The sequence below is a fragment of the Nerophis ophidion genome, linkage group LG07, assembly GCF_033978795.1.
Source record: "Nerophis ophidion isolate RoL-2023_Sa linkage group LG07, RoL_Noph_v1.0, whole genome shotgun sequence".
Classification (NCBI taxonomy): Eukaryota; Metazoa; Chordata; class Actinopteri; order Syngnathiformes; family Syngnathidae; genus Nerophis; species Nerophis ophidion.
The window spans coordinates 78,750,282-78,772,179 of NC_084617.1; the positions used below are offsets into that span (position 1 = coordinate 78,750,282).

Consider the following 21,898-nt stretch of genomic DNA (forward strand, 5'->3'; position numbering starts at 1 on the left):
AAATGGCAACAATGGAGGATGAATGTCACATAAAAAGGAGATAGAGAAAAATAAGCAGTCGCCACGGACTACAAGGACGGGCCGCGCAATTTTTCAGGATTTATGCAGATCCCAAATACAGATAGCAGGTACCAGAAGGTAAGAAAAGTTTATTTTGCATAATATTGCGAAACAAAACGCCCGAATATATGTCTTACCTTATACACACAGCATAATAACACTCCCATGTTGAAGCACAGTACAATCCATCAAGCGGTGTGGCTTCATAGCTTACCAAAGTCCTACTAAAACATTTTGATAAGATTTTTGAGTGCCGTGTGTAATGTTCTATATTTTCAATGGAACATATAAAATGTTGGTGTTGTTTACTTGAGTCATATTGCCGTCATTTTGTAGTCTACACATCTCTTATGTTCGACTGCCATCTACTGGTCACACTTATTACACTATGTAACAAATAAAATTGCTTTGAGGTCATTAAGCAAAACCAGAATTATTCCATACATAAGGCACACTGGGTTATAAGGTGCACTGTCAAGTTTTGAGGAAAAAAAAAAGGATTTTAAGTGCGTGTTACAGTCCGGAAAATACGGTACTTCCCTATTCTACCCTGAAAAACATGTCATCAATATCTGACAGACTCCATTTGACTGAGATACAAATGGCCGTACTGCCGTGTTATAGACAACATTACACAATTAAGGTATGTAAATTGCAACTTATAGTCCTGTGCTCCTAATAAGTGCAATTTAAATGTTTTTCCCTAAAATGTGGTGGGTGCATCTTATATACTGGTGCGCTCTATAGTCCGGAAAATACGGTAGATAATCTTTGACTATCGTTTTTACGGTAGGTTCTTAAAAACAGCAAGGCACTCCTGTTGTATACACTGTAAAAATAAGTGCAGAATTTACAGTAAAAAAAACCTGGCAGCCCAGTTGCCAATATTTTAGTGTAAAAGTGACCATGATACTTTTTGTTCTCCAATTACTGTAATGCACTGTAAAAACAACAAATATAGTTTTTGGTAAAAGAATTTGAAAATGAAAATAATAAACAATGTAAGTTCTGGTGACTGAGCTACCAGTTGTTTTTGCAGTGCATTACTGTAAATGGAAAAACAGCACCATTGTTATTTTTACAGTTAAAGTCTGGTGACTGAACTACTAATTTTTAACCGTTAAAATCTACAGATTTTTTATACTGTGGTCAAGGCTATTTTTTCCCCTAAAATTTGTAACTGTGCCCAAATAAATAGAGCAAAAATCTAATGTCTACTGTAGAGGACACAGGTTTTTTTCAGAAATATACTAAAACAAGTTCGGCCCCCCGGTAGTTGAATATCCCTGACATAGACTGTAGAGATGTAGAAAAGGAGGAATGTGCTTACCAGAAGGATCAGGGCTTCGCACAGTGAGCTCGTATGTCAAATCTGGGAGAAAAGACAAGAAGGTGACACTTTTTTCAAGTAGGAATGACATTTGAACATTTATTATTGTCGGGGCACAACAACTCAGGCCTTGCATAAGATGTTCTTTGAACAGGATTAGATTTAAGAGTGGCCCAGGGTCCATTTGTGACCTGCAGCTCATTTACTAACGGCCTGCGGTACATTCTACAAATACTACATAAAAAAACCCAAGTTAACTAATAGGGTATACAGGTGAAATGTAATGACAAAAAAGTTGCAATGTTGACTCTAAGGCTGTTTTTCATTTCATTACAAACTCATATTGCCTAAAACAAATCAAAATCAATGTTGTTCTGAATTATTGAATTATTATTAAAGCCTTGCCTCTTCCTACTCCTTTTCAGACATGTTGTAAAGCAAAATGAGAATTTGCAAGTTATATGATGGATCACATTGTACATGTCTGCATAATCAAAATAAATTGATAGCCTTATTGACATAATCAAGGCTCCAATTACTTCACATCAAACATTCCACTTTGTAATATTTTTTGGGGAAAATATTATATAGTGCTATTTCCTAATGAAAACGTTTTCTTTGGCAAAAGGGCATAGGAATCATTTAAAAAAAACATTTAAAAAATCTTATAATCGACCTATAGATTTGAAGTTGATCTAGGGATTTAAATATGTAAAGTAGAAATTAAAAACATGTATTGATTTATAAAAAATATTTTCAAAAAGTGTTTTAACTCTATATCGACAGGTCGACTTGAAGCTGCTGCGATGAGATGGCGACTTGTCCAGGGTGTACCCCGCCTTCCGCCCGATTGTAGCTGAGAAGAAAATGAAAGTTAAGGCATTTGGTTGCTTTAGAGAATGTTCATTAGATCCCTGCTTTACTTGTGGTTAAGCATTTATTTTCTTTGCTCAAAATTGTACATTTTCTTTCATTTTTTTAAATTTTGACTTCAATGGAAAGCAGTGTGATGGTGCCATCTACAGCTGCAAATATTTGTGTTGTCCCACAAGTAAATGTACTCAACATTTTCCATCAAGAAGATGCTTTAACAAGATGTGATGTTGTGCAAGTACAATACTGAATACAATATGCCTGTGCAGTGCAAACTCCATTCACCAACCCCGCTTATTGTGCAAACTTTTCTATTGACGGAAGACAAATTGCTTTGGTGCACGAACCTTGTCCCAGTGTGCAAACATTTCAGCCAACTATTTTGTTCCCGACAGCATAGCGATTGTTGGCGGGCTATGTCATCTCTGCACGCACTCATTTAGTAGAGCAGTGCTGTCGTTAGCTCTGTGTTAGGTGCAAACTTGTGTGCTTTTTTTTTTTAATGTTTCTATAGTTGTGGTAGCTCATCTGAATCCAAATAAAGCAATGGACAAGCAATGTGTGGTTTGAAACATTCAGGAAGTATCCAGAGCACTGCTGATACTGAAGTGTTTCTTAAAGTGCAAAACTGTATTTGAAATGCTGCGAGAGGCACATTATCGGGTTTACAGCAGGGCTGTCAAACGTGTGTAGACCCGCAAACAGGTTTTATGCGGCCCACAAGATGAGTTTGCTAAGTATAAAATTAAGCTGAAATTGAAAGAAACTGCTGATCTAAATGTGTCCACTGGGTGTCGCAATAACAACACTGTTGGGCAAGCAAACGCTTGATACAGGGGCCAAGCAAGAGGTGCGCAGTGAAGCGCATATAGCTATGTTAACGCATGACGGTGGCTCCTCCCCTTGAACAAATGAAACGCAAAACCTGCAGTTTTAGGTCTTCTACTTGGAACGCATTGTTCTTTGGCCCCCTCATGGCTCCCAAGTGAGTGTAACTCAACCATCTTCAACAGTTTCTACCTCCATGTGTGTAGCTTGTTGAGTTAGCACAATGTTAATACCTGGACATGACAAGCGAGGTTTTTGATACCTAGAAGTTTGTTTGTTTTGTTCAATCCCAGAGAGGCTGTGACTTCATGTTTATTGGCTTTGTAGAAGCATTGAGACCAAGTCTGAGTTTGTTGTGTTTTTCAAACCTCAGAATTTGAAGTGTTTTGTCAAGAGGATTATTTGTGATTTATGCATTTTCAGAACGTGCTTGTTCCATTTTTGGTTAAAGTAAAACAAGGAAAACAGTCTGAATTAGTTTTAAAGTTATCATGCCAGGATTTTACCAGTCCGGCCCACCTGGGAATAGATTGTCCTCCATGGGGCCCATGAGCTAAATTAAAGTGAGTCTGACACATACGGTTTAGATCCTCAAAAATAGGCTTTTTTTAAAAATTCCTTTGCAGATGTGTCATACAGTTCCAAAGCATTTACTTAATAAAGGACATTCCAAAAGTAAGGCGGAGGAGAAGAATCACCTGTGCATTGCTGCTGTAGTCGGCGGATTTCTGCATGCAGACCCTTCAGGGTGTTGGCGTGGTCCTGCTGGAGGAAGAGCAGGTTGTTCTGGGCGCTGTGCAGCTGATTCTCCAGCGGAACGTTGGCCGATGCCATGGCTACTCCCATCCACATACATCAGGGGAAAGACAGGAAAAATAGGGTGACGTCAGGTACATATTATGGGACGTGAAAAAAAATAATTACTGAAAATATAAGCAAGCTTACTAAGCATAAACAATGACTTCTCCATTTGAATGCATTTACAAATATATGCACCTGGAGATAGGCCCCTCCCACCTCCAAAGACATGCACCTGGAGATAGGCCCCTCCCACCTCCAAAGACATGCACCTGGGGATAGGCCCATCCTACATCCAAAGACATGCACCTGGGGATAGGCCCCTCCCACATCCAAAGACATGCACCTGGGGATAGGCCCCTCCCACATCCAAAGACATGCACCTGGGGATAGGCCCCTCCCACCTCCAAAGACATGCACCTTGGGATAGGCCCCTCCCACCTCCAAAGACATGAACCTGGGGATAGGCCCCTCCCACCTCCAAAGACATGCACCTTGGGATAGGCCCCTCCCACCTCCAAAGACATGAACCTGGGGATAGGCCCCTCCCACCTCCAAAGGCATGCATCTGGGGATAGGCCCCTCCCACCTCCAAAGACATGCATCTGGGGATAGGCCCCTCCCACCTCCAAAGACATGCACCTGTGGATAGGTTGATTGGCAACACTAAATGGTCCCTAATGTGTGAATGTTGTCTGTCTATCTGTGTTGGCCCTGTGATGAGATGGTGACTTGTCCAGGGTATAGCCCGCCTTCCACCCGAGTGCAGCTGAGATAGGCTCCGGTACCCCCCACGACCCCGAAAGGGACAAGCTGTAGAAAATGGATGGATGGACACAGGCGGGTCAGTGACAGTCAACAATGAAGCAGGAATGGACCTTGACCTCTATGTTAACCGTGTAAAATGGATATTATAGTTAACAGTCATGGTCAAAAGTTTACATACACTTGTAAAGAACATCCTGTCATGGCTGTCTTGAGCTTCCAATGATTTCTGGAACTCTTATTTTTTTCTGATAGAGTGATTTGAGCACATACTTGTTGGTCATAAAAAAAATTCATGAATTTTGGTTAAGAATTTGGAGATAACCCTCCTTTTCCATTGTCCCATTTACTCTCTGCAAAGCAACAGTTCCATTGACAGCAAAACAGGTCAAGAGCATAATACTACCACAACCATGCTTGACTGTAGGAATGGTGTTCCCGGGATTAAAGGCCTCACCTTTTCTCCTCCAAACATATTGCTGGGTATTGTGGCCAAACAGCTCCATTTTAGTTTCACATCTGACATCACATGGACAAAGATAAGACCTTTTGGAGGAAAGTTCTGTGGTCAGATGAAACAAAAATGGAGCTGTTTGGCCAATATACCCAGCAATATGTTTGGAGGAGAAAATGTGAGTCCTTTAATCAAAGGAATACCATGCCTACCGTCAAGCATGGTGGTGGTAGTATTATGTTCTGGGCCTGTTTTGCTGCCAATGGAACTGCTGCTTAAATAAGACGATGAAAAAGGAGGACTAACTCCATATTCTTCAGGACAAACTAAAATCATCAGCCTGGAGGTTGGGTCTTGGGCGCAGTTGGGTGTTCCAATAGGACAATGACCCCAAACACACCTCAAAAGTGGTAAAGGAATGGCAAAATCAGGCTAGAATGAAGGTTTTAGAATGGCCTTCCCAAAGTCCTGACTTAAAGGTGTGGACAATGCTGAAGAAACAAGTCCATGTCAGAAAAGCAAAACATATAGCTGTACTGCCCCAATTTTGTGGTCGAAAATGTAAGCAGAAGCTTGTGGATGGCTACCAAAAGCGCCTGAATGCAGGTAAACTTGCCAAGGGACATGTAAGCAAATATGAACATTGCTGTATGTATACTTTTGACCCTCACATTTTCAGTAGAACCATAATAAATTCATAAAAGAAGCAAACGACATGAATGTTTTTTGTGAGCAACAAGTATGTGCTCCAATCACAACATCACAAAAAATAAGAGTTGTAGAAATGATTGGAAAGTCAAGACAGCCATGACATGATGTTCTTTACAAGTGTACGTACACTTTTGACCACCACTGTACATGTATAATGTTGTGTATACCAGCTATTTCCCCGCCATTGTCCGTGTTAACAAGAATAATGATGTTTGGTATGTGTGGATGTAGCTGAACAACTCATAGCTGATGAGTACCATGAATTGATGAAGGTGGACCCCGACTTAAAGGAGTTGAAAAACTTTTTGGGGTGTTACCATTTAGTGGTCAATTGTACGGAATATGTACTGTACTGTGCAATCTACTAATACAAGTATCAATCAATCAATCAATCAATCAATCAATCAATCAATCAATGTCCTCTTCTACTTTTGTCTCAGACTGCTTGAGACTGAACCCCGCGACCCCAAAAAGGGACAAGCGGTAGAAAAATGGATGGATGGATGGTTGAGACTGACTGGAGAACCGCTCTGCTGGTTGCAGCAGAGTGTCACACTCAATTTTGCCTGAAGAGGTCATTAACCAACAATGGGTTCCACATACTTGACAAAATTATTATGCCCCTCCCTAAAATAAACACACGAAAGGGAAGACCAGTCTTTAAGAAACCTTACTATTCTTTCAAGCCCCAACACCATTTAGTGGATGTCCATGTCTCCAAAAAAGCATCATCCTCATCTACCAGGAACAAAATAAAGTGGGTGCGGCATTTTTTTTTTTTATTATTGATCTTTGTAAGATGTCTCATGGGAGCAAGTAAAGCGTCTTTTAGTCTACATTCCTCTCGTGTAATCCAACAACATCCCAAGGCCTTACACTTTAAATAATGCCAGCAACAAGCTCATGCCTTTCACATCATGAAGAGGAAAAGGGAATCCTATAAAAAGCAAAAGACAGAGAGAAAAAGGGCAGCTATTGGTGAGCCATACAGGCAGAGGAGATCATCCATTATTGATGAGTAATGTGCCGTCCTTCCGGTAAAGGCTGCCAGTGCGAGTATGGCTCTCATCCCAGCCCTTTCCTAGAATAGCTTGGATTGCTTTGCATTTTTGCAACGGTATGACCTCAGTCAGCAAGAACATGAGTCATGCCATTACATGAAGGTGACAGCAGACTGAAATAATTAAAGGCAGGAGATATTGAAAGTAGTGCACAGCAACAGACATTTGCTTCTGCTCAAAAAGCTACTGAATGTTCCAGATAAAACATCAATAATGAATGAACTGCAGCCGCATAGAACATTAGCCATCCTCATCTTAGATGCAGTCCAATCCTTATACCAACGAATATGCTAATTGAGCTGCGTTACCATAGGGCTGCACATAAAACACAAATAAAAATGTCATCATGGGATATTAATGACTAAGTGTTGACATGTTTTATTTGACTGATAAAGCTGCATCCCAAACACAATGCACCGTGTCTTCCTCACTATCACTATGCCCCACTGAGCCTCGCCATCCATGACAAGTTGCCCGCGCCGCCCTGGCAGGCGAGGCTCACTGGCAATCAGTTCAAAAGAGGAGCAATTCCATTATGTCATGGACTTATACTTTGGCTTTATTACCCTAATAAATGTCCTTTGATCACTTCTATTAAAAAGTCACCCCATCAATTGTCCTTCCGAGACTTCCCATGAGACTGTCAAAATGACCATTGGGTGTTTATTTCATCTTAAAGGGGAACTGCACTTTCATTCACAATCCTTATGCTAGACAATCACACATATGTTTTTCTTCTTTTGATTCATTCTAACTCGTAAAAAAACTAAAAACAATGGAGGTAATGGTATTCGCTCTATCCCGCCCAAAGCGTTCTAAAAAAAAAAATCCAAAAACCTCAGTTTTAAATACACACTGTAAGTACATATGTAATGTGGTAGAACAGGCACGTTTATTGTGTAATATATATGTATCCATGCAATCATTTAACAGACACATCACAACGTTTGCTATTTGGGTCAAAAACAACTCCTCCTCCTAATCATGGCAGACCCCAGGAGAGCCAGAAACGACAACTTTGGGACACATAAAGATCACAACTGGAGGTGGGAATCTTTGGCCACCTCTCGATTCGATTAGGACAATGATTCAGGAGCTAAGATTATTGATGCATCTTTAATTTATGTATATTGATGCAGTTTTACATTTCTTTTTGTTTCACTAAATGAGTGTTTATCACTTGTAACTTAAAAAAAACTATTCATTAGTAATAAGAAACAGTTCAATTAATTCCCACATTTATTAAATTATTGAAAATGTGTGTAAAACTGGATCATAAGTGTCCGATAGTAAAAGAGCTGGTCGGATCGCTCGGTGAGGTAGCTTGCTGCAGTCAGAAAAGTTTTTCCTTCCTTAATTTATTGACAGAAAATAAATTGATCTTTGATTATTGACACATACTGATTGATTGAATACACAGACTATAAATTATATGACTTTGAATATAATGTTGAACCAGAAAACCATCTGTTCAACTTCAACTCAATCAATGCTACTTGTGACTTATACCAAGGAACAATTTAATGATAATGTTAGTTTAGATAAAACATTTTCTTTAGCACATTCCAACTGTAGTAGCTTACATGCAAATTTCTCAAAGATTGACAAATATTTGAAGACTCTAAATGGAAAATTCAAAATAGCACTTTCTGAAACATGGACCGATAAAGACAGAGGTATCGATTTCTCCATTGACGGGTATGAGTTGTAACCCTCACAGTAGGAGAAGAAAGAAGAAGGGAGGAGGTGTGGCCCTGTTTGTTGACTGTGACTTGAAATGTAGAGCAGTTGAATGTATGACAGTGGTGTATCCAGGATTTATTTGAATGTGAAACTGTGGAGGTAGACAAAGAAAAGAGAAATATTATTGTTACGTTTTTGTATAGGACATCTGGGTCTAAGGCAGAAGCATTTAATGATGGTCAGGAAGAATTATTTTGTAAGGTTAAGGAAAATAAAATATTCCTCATGTGTGGCGACTATAACAGACCTGCTAAGCTCACCCAGAAATAAATCAAAAAGAGATTTCTTGGATGTGGTATATAGTAGAAGGCTTTTATCACCAAACCCAGAAGAATAACGACAAATTGTGCAATGTTAATCAATCACATCTTCATAAATGTCATAGAAAATAATATAAAAAGTGGACTAGTAATTAATGATATAAGTGACCACTTACACGTGTTTCTTACTTATGACTGTCAAATGTCTAGAAAGAGGGAGGAGAAAACCCATAGGTATGTAAGGCAAAGGACTAAAGAGGCAGTAAATAGGTTTAAGAAGGACTATTTGAAGCAGACTGGAATGAGGTGTAATGTGGGAGAGGCAAATGAAAAGCATTGTCCGAATGTATGGAAACAAAGAGACAGCTACAATAAAAAACCTTGGATTATAAAGGAACTACAGAATGCTTGTAAAAAGAAAAACAAACTTTATAGAGACTTCATAAAAGTAAGAACAACGGATGCTGAAAAAAAATATAAGGTTTACAAAAACAAATTGATAACAATAATGAAACAAGCTAATAAAGAATATTATAATAATTTACTAAAAAAAATAAAAACAAAATATCAAAGGAACTTGGAATATTCTGAACAAGGTAATAGGAAGAACATTGGGGCCTACAAACCCACCAAGCCATTTTATCAATGAGGAAAATAAGATGATTCAAAACCATGAATGAAGTGGCGAATGGATTCAATTCTTTTATTTGTGAATGTTGGACCCAAATTGGCAGAGTATTGGAGAACACAAAGATATACAGAATGGATGGAGAGGGGGAAGCAAAGTGCTACAGTCCATGCTTCGAGATGTTAGTGAAAATGAAATTGTAAACTGAAAAATAAGACATCAACAGACAGGGATGGTATAGACATGATACTTGTGAAAAAGACGATTGACTGTATCATCAAACCTCTTTATGTTGTTAATCTTTCTTTTCAAACATGGACCTTTCCAATTAGAATGTAGGAAGCAAAGGTATTCCACTCTTTAAAATGGGAGATAAACATATATTTACTAATTACAGACCAGAGTCACAATTTTCTAGAATAATTGAAAAAATATTTGTAGAAAAATGAGACAGTTTTATTGAAAAGAACATGCTGTTGAGTGAGAGCCAGCATGGATTCCGAACCAATAGATCCACTGCTTCAGCTATAATGAATACAATGGAATATATAGCAACATCAACTGATAATAAGAAATACACAATAGGGCTGTTTATCCATCTTAAAAAAGCATTCAACACTATAGCTCATTCTATATTATTGTCCAAGTTGCGTTCATTTGGTGTGAGAGGAGTAGTTTTAGACTGGCTAAGAAGTTATTTAGATAATATCCATCCATCCATCCATCTTCTTCCGCTTATCCGGGGTCGGGTCGCGGGGGCAGCAGCCTAAGCAGGGAAGCCCAGACTTCCCTCTCCACAGCCACTTCGTCTAGCTCTTCCCGGGGGATCCCAAGGCGTTCCCAGGCCAACCGGGAGACATAGTCTTCCCAACGTGTCCTGGGTCTTCCCCCTGGCCTCCTACCGGTCGGGCGTGCCCGAAAAACCTCCCTAGGGAGGCGCTCGGGTGGCATCCTGACCAGATGCCCGTACCACCTCATCTGGTTCCTCTCCAAGTGGAGGAGCAGCGGCTTTACTTTGAGTTCCTCCCGGATGGCAGAGCTTCTCACCCTATCTCTAAGGGAGAGACCCGCCACCCGGCGGAGGAAACTCATTTGGGAACTCATTTGGGCCGCTTGTACCCGGGATCTTGCCCTTTCGGTCATGACCCAAATCTCATGACCATAAGTGAGGATGGGAACGTAGATCGACCGGTAAATTGTTTTAATAGAGAGAAATTTAGATAATAGAAGAGAGTTTTTGGATTTTTTGGGTAAAAAGTTCGGTTTTGGGACCAAATGTGTTTATTTTATATGTTAATGATTTATGTGAGGCATGAAAGTTATGGACATTTGTATTATTTGCGGACGACAGCAACTTTTATAGTTCGGAACATAACTTGAAAGCGTTATCAAACATTATTGAACAGGAGATGATTAAACTAAAGAGATGGTTTGATGTCAAAAAAATTATCATTAAAAGTAAAAAAAACTAAGTTTAGAATTTTTTGTAAGAGGAAAAGGGAGGAAACGATCCAACTGTCAATAGATGGAATTAAAATTGAAAGGTTTCTGAACTTGGATTTTTAGGGATTGATACTGGATGACAGTCTGACATGGAACTCTCATATTGCACATGTAAAGAAAAAGATGTCTAAAAGTATTTTTATATTAAATAAGGTAAAATATGTGTTAGATTATTGGGCAATGTGTATATGGTATTGTGCACGTATATTGCCATGTGTGGAAGAAAACATAAGAGTAACATAAAGGCATTGTATCAACAACAGAAAAGAGCTACAAGGATTATTCATAAAGCAGATTATCTAGAACACAGTAACATTATTTATTAATTCTGCTTTATTGAAACTACAGGAGCTAGTAAGGTTACAGACATTATGTGTTATGTTTAAGGCTAAAAGTAAAACATTGCCAGCAAACTTACAAAACATGTTTGTCATAACGTCTGAGAATGAAGAGCATAGAAGAAAAGGTCATTTCAAACATCAATATTCAAGGACAACTTTAAAGCAAATGTGTATAATAGTGGTGGGGGTTCAACTATGAAATTGTCTTTACAATGAGATAAAAGAGTATAGAAAGATATTCCAATTGAAAAAAATATATAAAGACAGAACAATAAGATCATATGGACAGCCGTAAGTGTCTACATTTTGCTTTATATTTATTATTTTACTTGCTTTTTGTCTGGTTTCGTATCATCCCGTAAGGTGTATATTACTTTTTTTGTTCGGTTTGTACTTCATGAAGTTTTGCACTTGTTTTTTTGTGTGTGTTTGTTTGTTTTCATTATATTTGGATGCATTTGTTTGGTTTGTATGCTTGTGAATCTGGGCTATCCATAAAGTAAGACTACTTCTTATGTTGAAGGGGGCAGGAAATTGAAGATGTTCTTCATCCTGTTCCCTCTCAAGCATAGGTGTGTAAATATCTGTTTAGTTGCTAAAGTTGAATTTTTTATCAATCAAAAATGCACATCAATGAAGGAGATAAATAAAAAGGAAATTAATTCTATAATCATCCATGTCCGAATTGCAAGACATCTAAAAATGGATTATTTCCCCACACCTAAACATACAGAGCATGTGCAACACGTTTTAGAAGCTGAGTGATAACCAGATCCCGCTTTAGTGAAACAACACTCAGCGAATAATGTAGCACTATTGCTGAATGCTGAACAAGAAATAAAAACTACCAACATAATAAATAAAAAACACGTACAACCAAGTTTTATAAAACACGCATTTGACACACAATGTACTTTGTTGCCAGAAGAAACATTCATTTCTGTTCTGGATTTTTAAGAGACATATTATTTCTTTTGCGTGTTTAAATAATAATGTTTCTCCAATTTTAATTTGAAAAGTTTTCAAAATGTTTAATTGACAAAAGGTAAATTGATTGTTCACTTGCTTCACGTCTGGTTTACGTGACATCCTGCAAATGTACTTCCTGTTGTAGACAGTTTCATCTTTGTTAATAAAGTTGTAAAAAAAAAACACACCGTTGTTTTGTTTCTCTGAGTACTCTTTTCTAAGAGAGCCCAGCCTGTATGTTCAATGTGCACAATTGAATATTTCAGATACTCAGACAGTATGTGTTTAGACTAGGGTATGTCTTAGCTAGCACTCGTCGGTCCGTCGGTTAAAGGCCTACTAAAATGAGATGTTCTTATTTAAACGGGGATAGCAGGTCCATTCTATGTGTCATATTTGATCATTTCGCGATATTGCCATATTTTTGCTGAAAGGATTTAGTAGAGAACATCCACGATAAAGTTCTCAACTTTCGGTGTTAAGAGAAAAGCTCTGCCTCTACCGGAAGTCGCAGACAATGACGTCACCCGTGTGATGGCGCCTCACATATTCACATTGTTTTTATTGGGAGCCTCCAACAAAAAGTGCTATTCGGACCGAGAAAACGACAATTTCCCCATTAATTTGAGCAAGGATGAAAGATTCGTGTTTGAGGATATTGATAGCGACGGGCTAGAAAAAAAAAACAAAAAAAAAACGCCATTGCATTGGGACGGATTCCGATGTTTGTAGAGACATTTACTAGGATAATTCTGGGAAAACCCATATATTTCTATTGTGTTGCTAGTGTTTTAGTGAGTTAAATAGTACCTGATAGTCAGAGGTGTTAGTCCTCGCATTGTCTCAGGGGAGTCGACAGCAGCTGTATGGACGGCACAAGCTCAGCTGATATCCGGTAAGAGGCGACTTTTTAACCACAATTTTCTCACCGAAACCTGCTGGTTGACATTCGGTCAGGATCCATGTTCGCTTGACTGCGTTCTGATCCATAGTGAAGTTTCACCTCCAGGAATTTTAAACAAGGAATCCCCGTGTGTTTGTGTGGCTAAAGGCTAAAGCTTCCTAACTCCATCTTTCTACTGTGACTTCTCCAATATTAATTGAACAAATTGCAAAAGATTCAGCAACACAGATCTCCAAAATACTGTGTAATTATGCCGTTAAAGCAGACGACTTTTGGCTGTGTGTGCGTAGCGCTCATACCTCCTAAAAACCCGTGACGTCTTGCGTACACGTCATCATTACACGTTTCCAAGACGAAACTCCCGGGTTATTTAAAATTGTAATTTAGTAAACTAAAAATGCCCTATTGTCATGTGTTGCAATGTTAATATTTCATCATTGATATATAAACTATCCGACTGCGTGGAGGTTAGTAGTGGCTTTCAGTAGGCCTTTAATTGAAGTGCAGCTATCCATCACGGTTTTTCCATCATTTTAATTCCACCGTCAAGAGGTTTTGCCGCGGTTATCATTATCACTGTTACATCAAGTTCAAAAGGATGTTTTCAAACCACCCCAATCTGAAAATCACACTCAATTTCTACATTTAAAAATCACAAAACTGTAAAAATGTAATGCTAGCAATACAAAGCACAAAGGCAGCATCTAAACGTATACATTTGACTGGCACAGTCTAGTAAACATTTTAAACACAGTGGTACATTCGTTTTCGTATTATTCTGTTTTCCATTCAAATGTTCTTGCCTATCAAATGTTCTTGCCTATGTTCAATGTGCACAATTGAATATTTCAGATACTCAGACAGTATGTGTTTAGACTAGGGTATGTCTTAGCTAGCGCTCGTCGGTCCGTCGATGCTAACATGCTATTTAGGCTAGCTGTATGTACATATTGCATCTTTATGCCTCGTTTGTAGTTAAATTTGAGCTCAATTCATTTCCTTGAAGTCCTCTTAATTTGATTTATATGTGCATGTCTCATAACACATTATCTGTATGTAATATTGGCTGCATTTCTCACAGTTGTTTATGTGCCAGTTTGTTCCAGACAACATCTATACCTTTGGCCATTAAGAGCCAGTCATTTCCAGGAGTTTTCTCACCTTCTGAGTAGCCTCTGATTTACTAATGTTTTCTAATGTTATAAGATGTGTAGAATAAATATTACGTTTCAACATTTCTTTCAACAAAGATTTGCTTCAGCCTGCGACACAACGTCATTTTGATAGTAGGCTAATATAGGTAATATAGACACTTACATGAAGTGTTGCCTTCATTATAACACTTATACAAGGCTTTTAATTTTTTCCGGCTCCAGACGGATTTTCTTTTTGTTTTCGGTCCAATATGGCTCTTTCAACATTTTGGGTTGCCGACGCCTGGGTTAGTGTGTCTGTAATGCAGTGGTGTCAAACGTACGGCCCGAGGGCAAAATCAGGTCCAAGAAACAGTTTTACCCGGCCCGCGGGATGAGTTTGCCAAGTATAAAAATGAGCCTGAATTTTTTTTACGAAAGAAACAGCTGTTCTAAATGTGTCCACTAAATGTCGCAATAGCAATTATTTGTATCTTTGCAGATGATGCTACATATGTACAAAATAAACCACATGATGTTAGTACATCAGTCGAGGAAAATGATCAAACTACATAAATAACATCATGTAATTTGATTTTGATAAAAACAATTTTTATCTTGATAGAAAATTACCACCAATGAGAAGACTGATAAGCATTATCACATACTTTATTCAGAAACTATAAATAACGACAAATAAATCATTAACCGCATCATGTAAGTGTAAAAAACCCAGCTACATTATGATTTGTACATTTTCAGAATGTGCTTTTACTATTTTTAAAGAAAAACTAATCTGAAGTTGTTTTTATTTTTAAGTTATCGTACCATGATTTTACCGGTCCGGCCCACTTGGGAGTAGATTTTTCTACATGTGGCCACGCATCTAAAATGAGTTTGACACCTCTGCTGTAATGGGTTCATCGAATATACAGTACATTATCTATTTTCTTGTGGGAAAAATGACTTCAGTTCTCAACTGATTTTGTTTTGGAACGGATTGATAACGAAAACTGAGATAGCACCAAACTGAGCAGCATGTTAGAAACGCCTCTGTATGCTGCACTGCCGTTACACCAACTTCTCTTTCTGCGGGAAGTATTGCCCATACCAGTGACGTGCTGTCAGGGGAGGCAGTGCCTCACCTTGCCACCAGGGGGTAAAATGCTTAACCATGACATGTTCAAAAACAAACTAATAAAATTAAATATGTTTGAATATTTCTCTTTTGGTCTATGCTTTCTATGTGATTTTGGTGTGGTTCCTGTATGTTTTGATCATTTAATGTTCAAAATTGCCGAAATTCCGTGTTTCCTGATCAAAATAAGACAGACGAGAAGTAAGGCAGACACAGGTGGTGCCTCCACAGAAAGTGTTGTTGCCAGGGGGAAAAGGCAGGCCATGAGGGAGCAAGTACCTCTGCCTCAAAGTAGGGGGCGATATATTGTAAACTTGCCTCAGCAGTACTCCGACTGGCTTCATTGGGAGAAGTGCTAGCAGATACATGTCTCTCCAGCGGAAGCCAGCCTTTTTTTCTTCTTAAACTGTATTTATAACAAACATGGCATTTATATTTGAGTAAGCCAGCGTTTGTGGGTGTTTTTTAATCAGATGCAAAAATAGTGTTTTATTGCTTGGAATTCAATTGAATGAAATTAATGTTCCTGCCAATATGGAGGATTGTATACTGTCTCCAAGACGAAATACTTCTCTAAACTGGACTTGAAGACAAATGAATGTGATCATACAAAGTATGTTTTAATGGAAGATAGCTATTGCTGCTTCAGATACAAATACAGAAAGGTAAGATACACTCACAATACTTCATTTATTTCGTTAAAAGCAAATTTGACCAAAAAGTATTTAATAACAACTTTATCAAATAAGTTTTGGACCCATTCATCATATCATATCATCATTATGATAGCGTTTTTATGAAAGCAAGGTACTCTCTTCTTTTTCCTGTGACTCTAATGTGCAACCTACATCAACAATGATTAGAGCTGCACAAATGAATTGAAGTAAAAAATAAAAAATAAAAAAAGGAAAAAAAACCTCCACAAGTATCTATGCCTCACCTGGTGTTTAGTTCACCGCACGTCGCTGGTCCATACACTGCTTGGATTGAATTCCCTCGATCGGATGTGTCTGTGTTTACAAGCTGCGTACTTCACAGTGCACTTCAACTTTCAGCACCTGCATTGCGGACAGCACCCAAGCCTGAGAGTGACGCTGCAACAGCACACCCTCGGCATCAAACTACGTCCTCGGCATCAAACTACGTCCTCGGCATCAAACTACGTCCCCGGCATCAAACTACGTCCCCGGCATCAAACTACGTCCCCGGCATCAAACTACGTCCCCGGCAGCAAACTACATGCCCGGCATCAAACTACATGCCCGGCATCAAACTACATGCCCGGCATCAAACTACATGCCCGGCATCAATCTACATGCCCGGCATCAAACTACATGCCCGGCATCAAACTACATGAAAGGCATCAAATTACATGCTCGGCATCAAACTACATGCCCGGCATCAATCTACATGCCCGGCATCAAACTACATGCCCGGCATCAAACAACATGAAAGGCATCAAATTACATGCTCGGCATCAAACTACATGAAAGGCATCAAAATACATGCTCGGCATCAAACAATAGCCCAGCTAAACTAAACCCTCCACCAGCATCCAACTACATGCTAGCCCTGCTAAACTAAATGAACAACCTAGCGCTTCCTGTTTTTCTTTATCTGTGCGGACAAGGCACCACCTCACATGATTACATTGTTTATCGGTGCTGACAAGGCACCACCTCACATGATTACATTGTTTATCGGTGTGGACAAGGCACCACCTCACATGATTACATTGTTTATCGGTGTGGACAAGGCACCACCTCACATGATTACATTGTTTATCTGTGTGGACAAGGCACCACCTCACATGATTACATTGTTTATCTGTGTGGACAAGGCACCACCTCACATGATTACATTGTTTATCGGTGTGGACAAGGCACCACCTCACATGATTACATTGTTTATCGGTGTGGACAAGGCACCACCTCACATGATTACATTGTTTATCTGTGTGGACAAGGCACCACCTCACATGATTACATTGTTTATCTGTGTGGACAAGGCACCACCTCACATGATTACATTGTTTATCGGTGTGGACAAGGCACCACCTCACAGGATTACATTGTTTATCTGTGTGGACAAGGCACCAACTCACATGATTACATTGTTTATCTGTGTGGACAAGGCACCACCTCACATGATTACATTGTTTATCTGTGTGGACAAGGCACCACCTCACATGATTACATTGTTTATCTGTGTGGACAAGGCACCACCTCACATGATTACATTGTTTATCGGTGTGGACAAGGCACCACCTCACAGGATTACATTGTTTATCTGTGTGGACAAGGCACCAACTCACATGATTACATTGTTTATCTGTGTGGACAAGGCACCACCTCACATGATTACATTGTTTATCTGTGTGGACAAGGCACCACCTCACATGATTACATTGTTTATCTGTGTGGACAAGGCACCACCTCACATGATTACATTGTTTATCGGTGTGGACAAGGCACCACCTCACATGATTACATTGTTTATCTGTGTGGACAAGGCACCACCTCACATGATTACATTGTTTATCGGTGTGGACAAGGCACCACCTCACATGATTACATTGTTTATCTGTGTGGACAAGGCACCACCTCACATGATTACATTGTTTATCGGTGTGGACAAGGCACCACCTCACATGATTACATTGTTTATCTGTGTGGACAAGGCACCACCTCACATGATTACATTGTTTATCGGTGCTGACAAGGCACCACCTCACATGATTACATTGTTTATCGGTGTGGACAAGGCACCACCTCACATGATTACATTGTTTATCGGTGTGGACAAGGCACCACCTCACATGATTACATTGTTTATCTGTGTGGACAAGGCACCACCTCACATGATTACATTGTTTATCTGTGTGGACAAGGCACCACCTCACATGATTACATTGTTTATCGGTGTGGACAAGGCACCACCTCACATGATTACATTGTTTATCGGTGTGGACAAGGCACCACCTCACATGATTACATTGTTTATCTGTGTGGACAAGGCACCACCTCACATGATTACATTGTTTATCTGTGTGGACAAGGCACCACCTCACATGATTACATTGTTTATCGGTGTTGACAAGGCACCACCTCACATGATTACATTGTTTATCGGTGTTGACAAGGCACCACCTCACATGATTACATTGTTTATCGGTGTGGACAAGGCACCACCTCACAGGATTACATTGTTTATCTGTGTGGACAAGGCACCAACTCACATGATTACATTGTTTATCTGTGTGGACAAGGCACCACCTCACATGATTACATTGTTTATCGGTGTGGACAAGGCACCACCTCACATGATTACATTGTTTATCTGTGTGGACAAGGCACCACCTCACATGATTACATTGTTTATCGGTGTGGACAAGGCACCACCTCACATGATTACATTGTTTATCTGTGTGGACAAGGCACCACCTCACATGATTACATTGTTTATCGGTGTGGACAAGGCACCACCTCACATGATTACATTGTTTATCGGTGTGGACAAGGCACCACCTCACATGATTACATTGTTTATCTGTGTGGACAAGGCACCACCTCACATGATTACATTGTTTATCTGTGTGGACAAGGCACCACCTCACATGATTACATTGTTTATCTGTGTGGACAAGGCACCACCTCACATGATTACATTGTTTATCTGTGTGGACAAGGCACCACCTCACATGATTACATTGTTTATCTGTGTGGACAAGGCACCACCTCACATGATTACATTGTTTATCTGTGTGGACAAGGCACCACCTCACATGATTACATTGTTTATCGGTGTTGACAAGGCACCACCTCACATGATTACATTGTTTATCTGTGTGGACAAGGCACCACCTCACATGATTACATTGTTTATCGGTGTTGACAAGGCACCACCTCACATGATTACATTGTTTATCGGTGTGGACAAGGCACCACCTCACAGGATTACATTGTTTATCGGTGTGGACAAGGCACCACCTCACAGGATTACATTGTTTATCGGTGTGGACAAGGCACCACCTCACATGATTACATTGTTTATCGGTGCGGACAAGGCACCACCTCACATGATTACATTGTTTATCGGTGCGGACAAGGCACCACCTCACAGGATTACATTGTTTATCTGTGCGGACAAGGCACCACCTCACATGATTACATTGTTTATCTGTGTGGACAAGGCACCACCTCACATGATTACATTGTTTATCTGTGTGGACAAGGCACCACCTCACATGATTACATTGTTTATCTGTGTGGACAAGGCACCACCTCACATGATTACATTGTTTATCTGTGTGGACAAGGCACCACCTCACATGATTACATTGTTTATCGGTGTGGACAAGGCACCACCTCACATGATTACATTGTTTATCGGTGTTGACAAGGCACCACCTCACATGATTACATTGTTTATCGATGTTGACAAGGCACCACCTCACATGATTACATTGTTTATCTGTGTGGACAAGGCACCACCTCACATGATTACATTGTTTATCGGTGAGGACAAGGCACCACCTCACATGATTACATTGTTTATCGGTGTGGACAAGGCACCACCTCACATGATTACATTGTTTATCGGTGTGGACAAGGCACCACCTCACATGATTACATTGTTTATCTGTGTGGACAAGGCACCACCTCACATGATTACATTGTTTATCTGTGTGGACAAGGCACCACCTCACATGATTACATTGTTTATCGGTGAGGACAAGGCACCACCTCACATGATTACATTGTTTATCGGTGTGGACAAGGCACCACCTCACATGATTACATTGTTTATCGGTGTGGACAAGGCACCACCTCACATGATTACATTGTTTATCGGTGTGGACAAGGCACCACCTCACATGATTACATTGTTTATCGGTGTGGACAAGGCACCACCTCACATGATTACATTGTTTCTTTTTACAATCAATGTTGCATTCAATTCTATGACAATTTACACCCACACACCACTATCTTTAATTCAGGCCATTTCTCAGCAATAAACACTGCCTGGACGTCAATACCAAATTGGAATACAATAAGCCATCGATCAATCATCCATCCATCCATTTCTACCGCTTATTCCCTTTCGGGGTCGCAATCACTGTTTATTTATATAGCCTTAAATCACAAGTGTCTCAAAGGGCTGCATAAGTCACAACCACATCTTCGGTTCAGATCCCACACAACAAGCTCCATTTAAAGCCAACACTAGCAAATTGGAATCCATTTCAAGGCAAGAAGGGAAGACACGTTTGAATGGAACATTTAAAGGCAAGGAGGGAAGATTTAAAGGCAATAAGGGAACATTTAAAGGCAAGAACAGAAGACATGTTTGAATGGAACAAGCTGGAAGACATGTTTGAATGGAAGATTTAAAGGCAATAAGGCAAGAAGTGAAGCCATGTTTGAAAGGAAGAAGCTGGAAGACATGTTTGAATGGAAGATTTAAAGGCAATAAGGCAAGAAGTGAAGCCATGTTTGAAAGGAAGATGCTGGAAGACATGTTTGAATGGAAGATTTAAAGGCAATAAGGCAAGAAGTGAAGCCATGTTTGAAAGGAAGAAGCTGGAAGACATGTTTGAATGGAAGATTTAAAGGCAATAAGGCAAGAAGTGAAGCCATGTTTGAAAGGAAGAAGCTGGAAGACATGTTTGAATGGAAGATTTAAAGGCAATAAGGCAAGAAGTGAAGCCATGTTTGAAAGGAAGAAGCTGGAAGACATGTTTGAATGGAAGATTTAAAGGCAATAAGGCAAGAAGTGAAGCCATGTTTGAAAGGAAGAAGCTGGAAGACATGTTTGAATGGAAGATTTAAAGGCAATAAGGCAAGAAGTGAAGCCATGTTTGAAAGGAAGAAGCTGCTCCTCGGCTAGCTGTGCTAGCGCTAGCTTTAGCGGGCGGCTAAGGACAATGTCGCCTGGTGGCGTGCTTACCTTGCGACTAAAAGAAGGCGGCCGTTGACGGGAGAAGGTAAAGCTGTGTTGTGACGGAGGGACGGAAGCCACCTTTGGCCGACTTTAAGCCCGCTGCGCCTCGCCTGGCATGTCGGTGATGCTGCGTCAAGTCGCTGTCATCTCCCTAAGCGACAAGGCTAAATAAAGAGATGCATGATGGGAAATGCAACACGAACCGTATCGGGTCGATGATAACGTTGCCTCAAGACTATTCATATTCCACATTCACTTGCAATAATACACACATGAATACATGGAGGTAAAACCACAAATTATATTGACTTTTTTTTTTTTTTTTTACTGACCTGCATATGTTTAGCGTCAAGTGGCGTCATTGCCATGGCAACAGACACCTGTTCACACGAGATGGTGTCGCGCCATCTAGTGGCGCTGTTGGATATTGCAAGTGAGCGAGGCGGAGCTTTC

At 39.8% G+C, this 21,898-nt stretch overlaps 2 protein-coding genes across 3 annotated transcripts in view; one reads left to right on the plus strand and one right to left on the minus strand.

The window, feature by feature from the left end:
• chmp7 (charged multivesicular body protein 7) overlaps positions 1–2,821 on the plus strand; it is a 35,743-nt gene extending 32,922 nt beyond the window's left edge. The window contains exon 11 of the transcript XR_009807629.1: positions 2,177–2,821. The gene's annotated coding sequence lies outside the window, so the exon portion shown is untranslated. The remainder of the gene's footprint in view (positions 1–2,176) is intronic.
• ccdc92 (coiled-coil domain containing 92) overlaps positions 1–21,620 on the minus strand; it is a 31,252-nt gene extending 9,632 nt beyond the window's left edge. The window contains exons 1-4 of one of the 2 annotated variants that reach the window (XM_061907230.1): positions 21,452–21,620; positions 4,532–4,702; positions 3,790–3,927; positions 1,391–1,432 (exon numbers count right to left, since the gene is read on the minus strand). In XM_061907230.1, the coding sequence (XP_061763214.1) occupies positions 1,391–1,432; positions 3,790–3,925 (178 nt within the window). In that variant the 5' untranslated portion in view covers positions 3,926–3,927; positions 4,532–4,702; positions 21,452–21,620. The remainder of the gene's footprint in view (positions 1–1,390; positions 1,433–3,789; positions 3,928–4,531; positions 4,703–21,451) is intronic. The other variant, XM_061907229.1, reaches the window with a different exon arrangement.
• Positions 21,621–21,898: the final 278 nt, after the last annotated feature.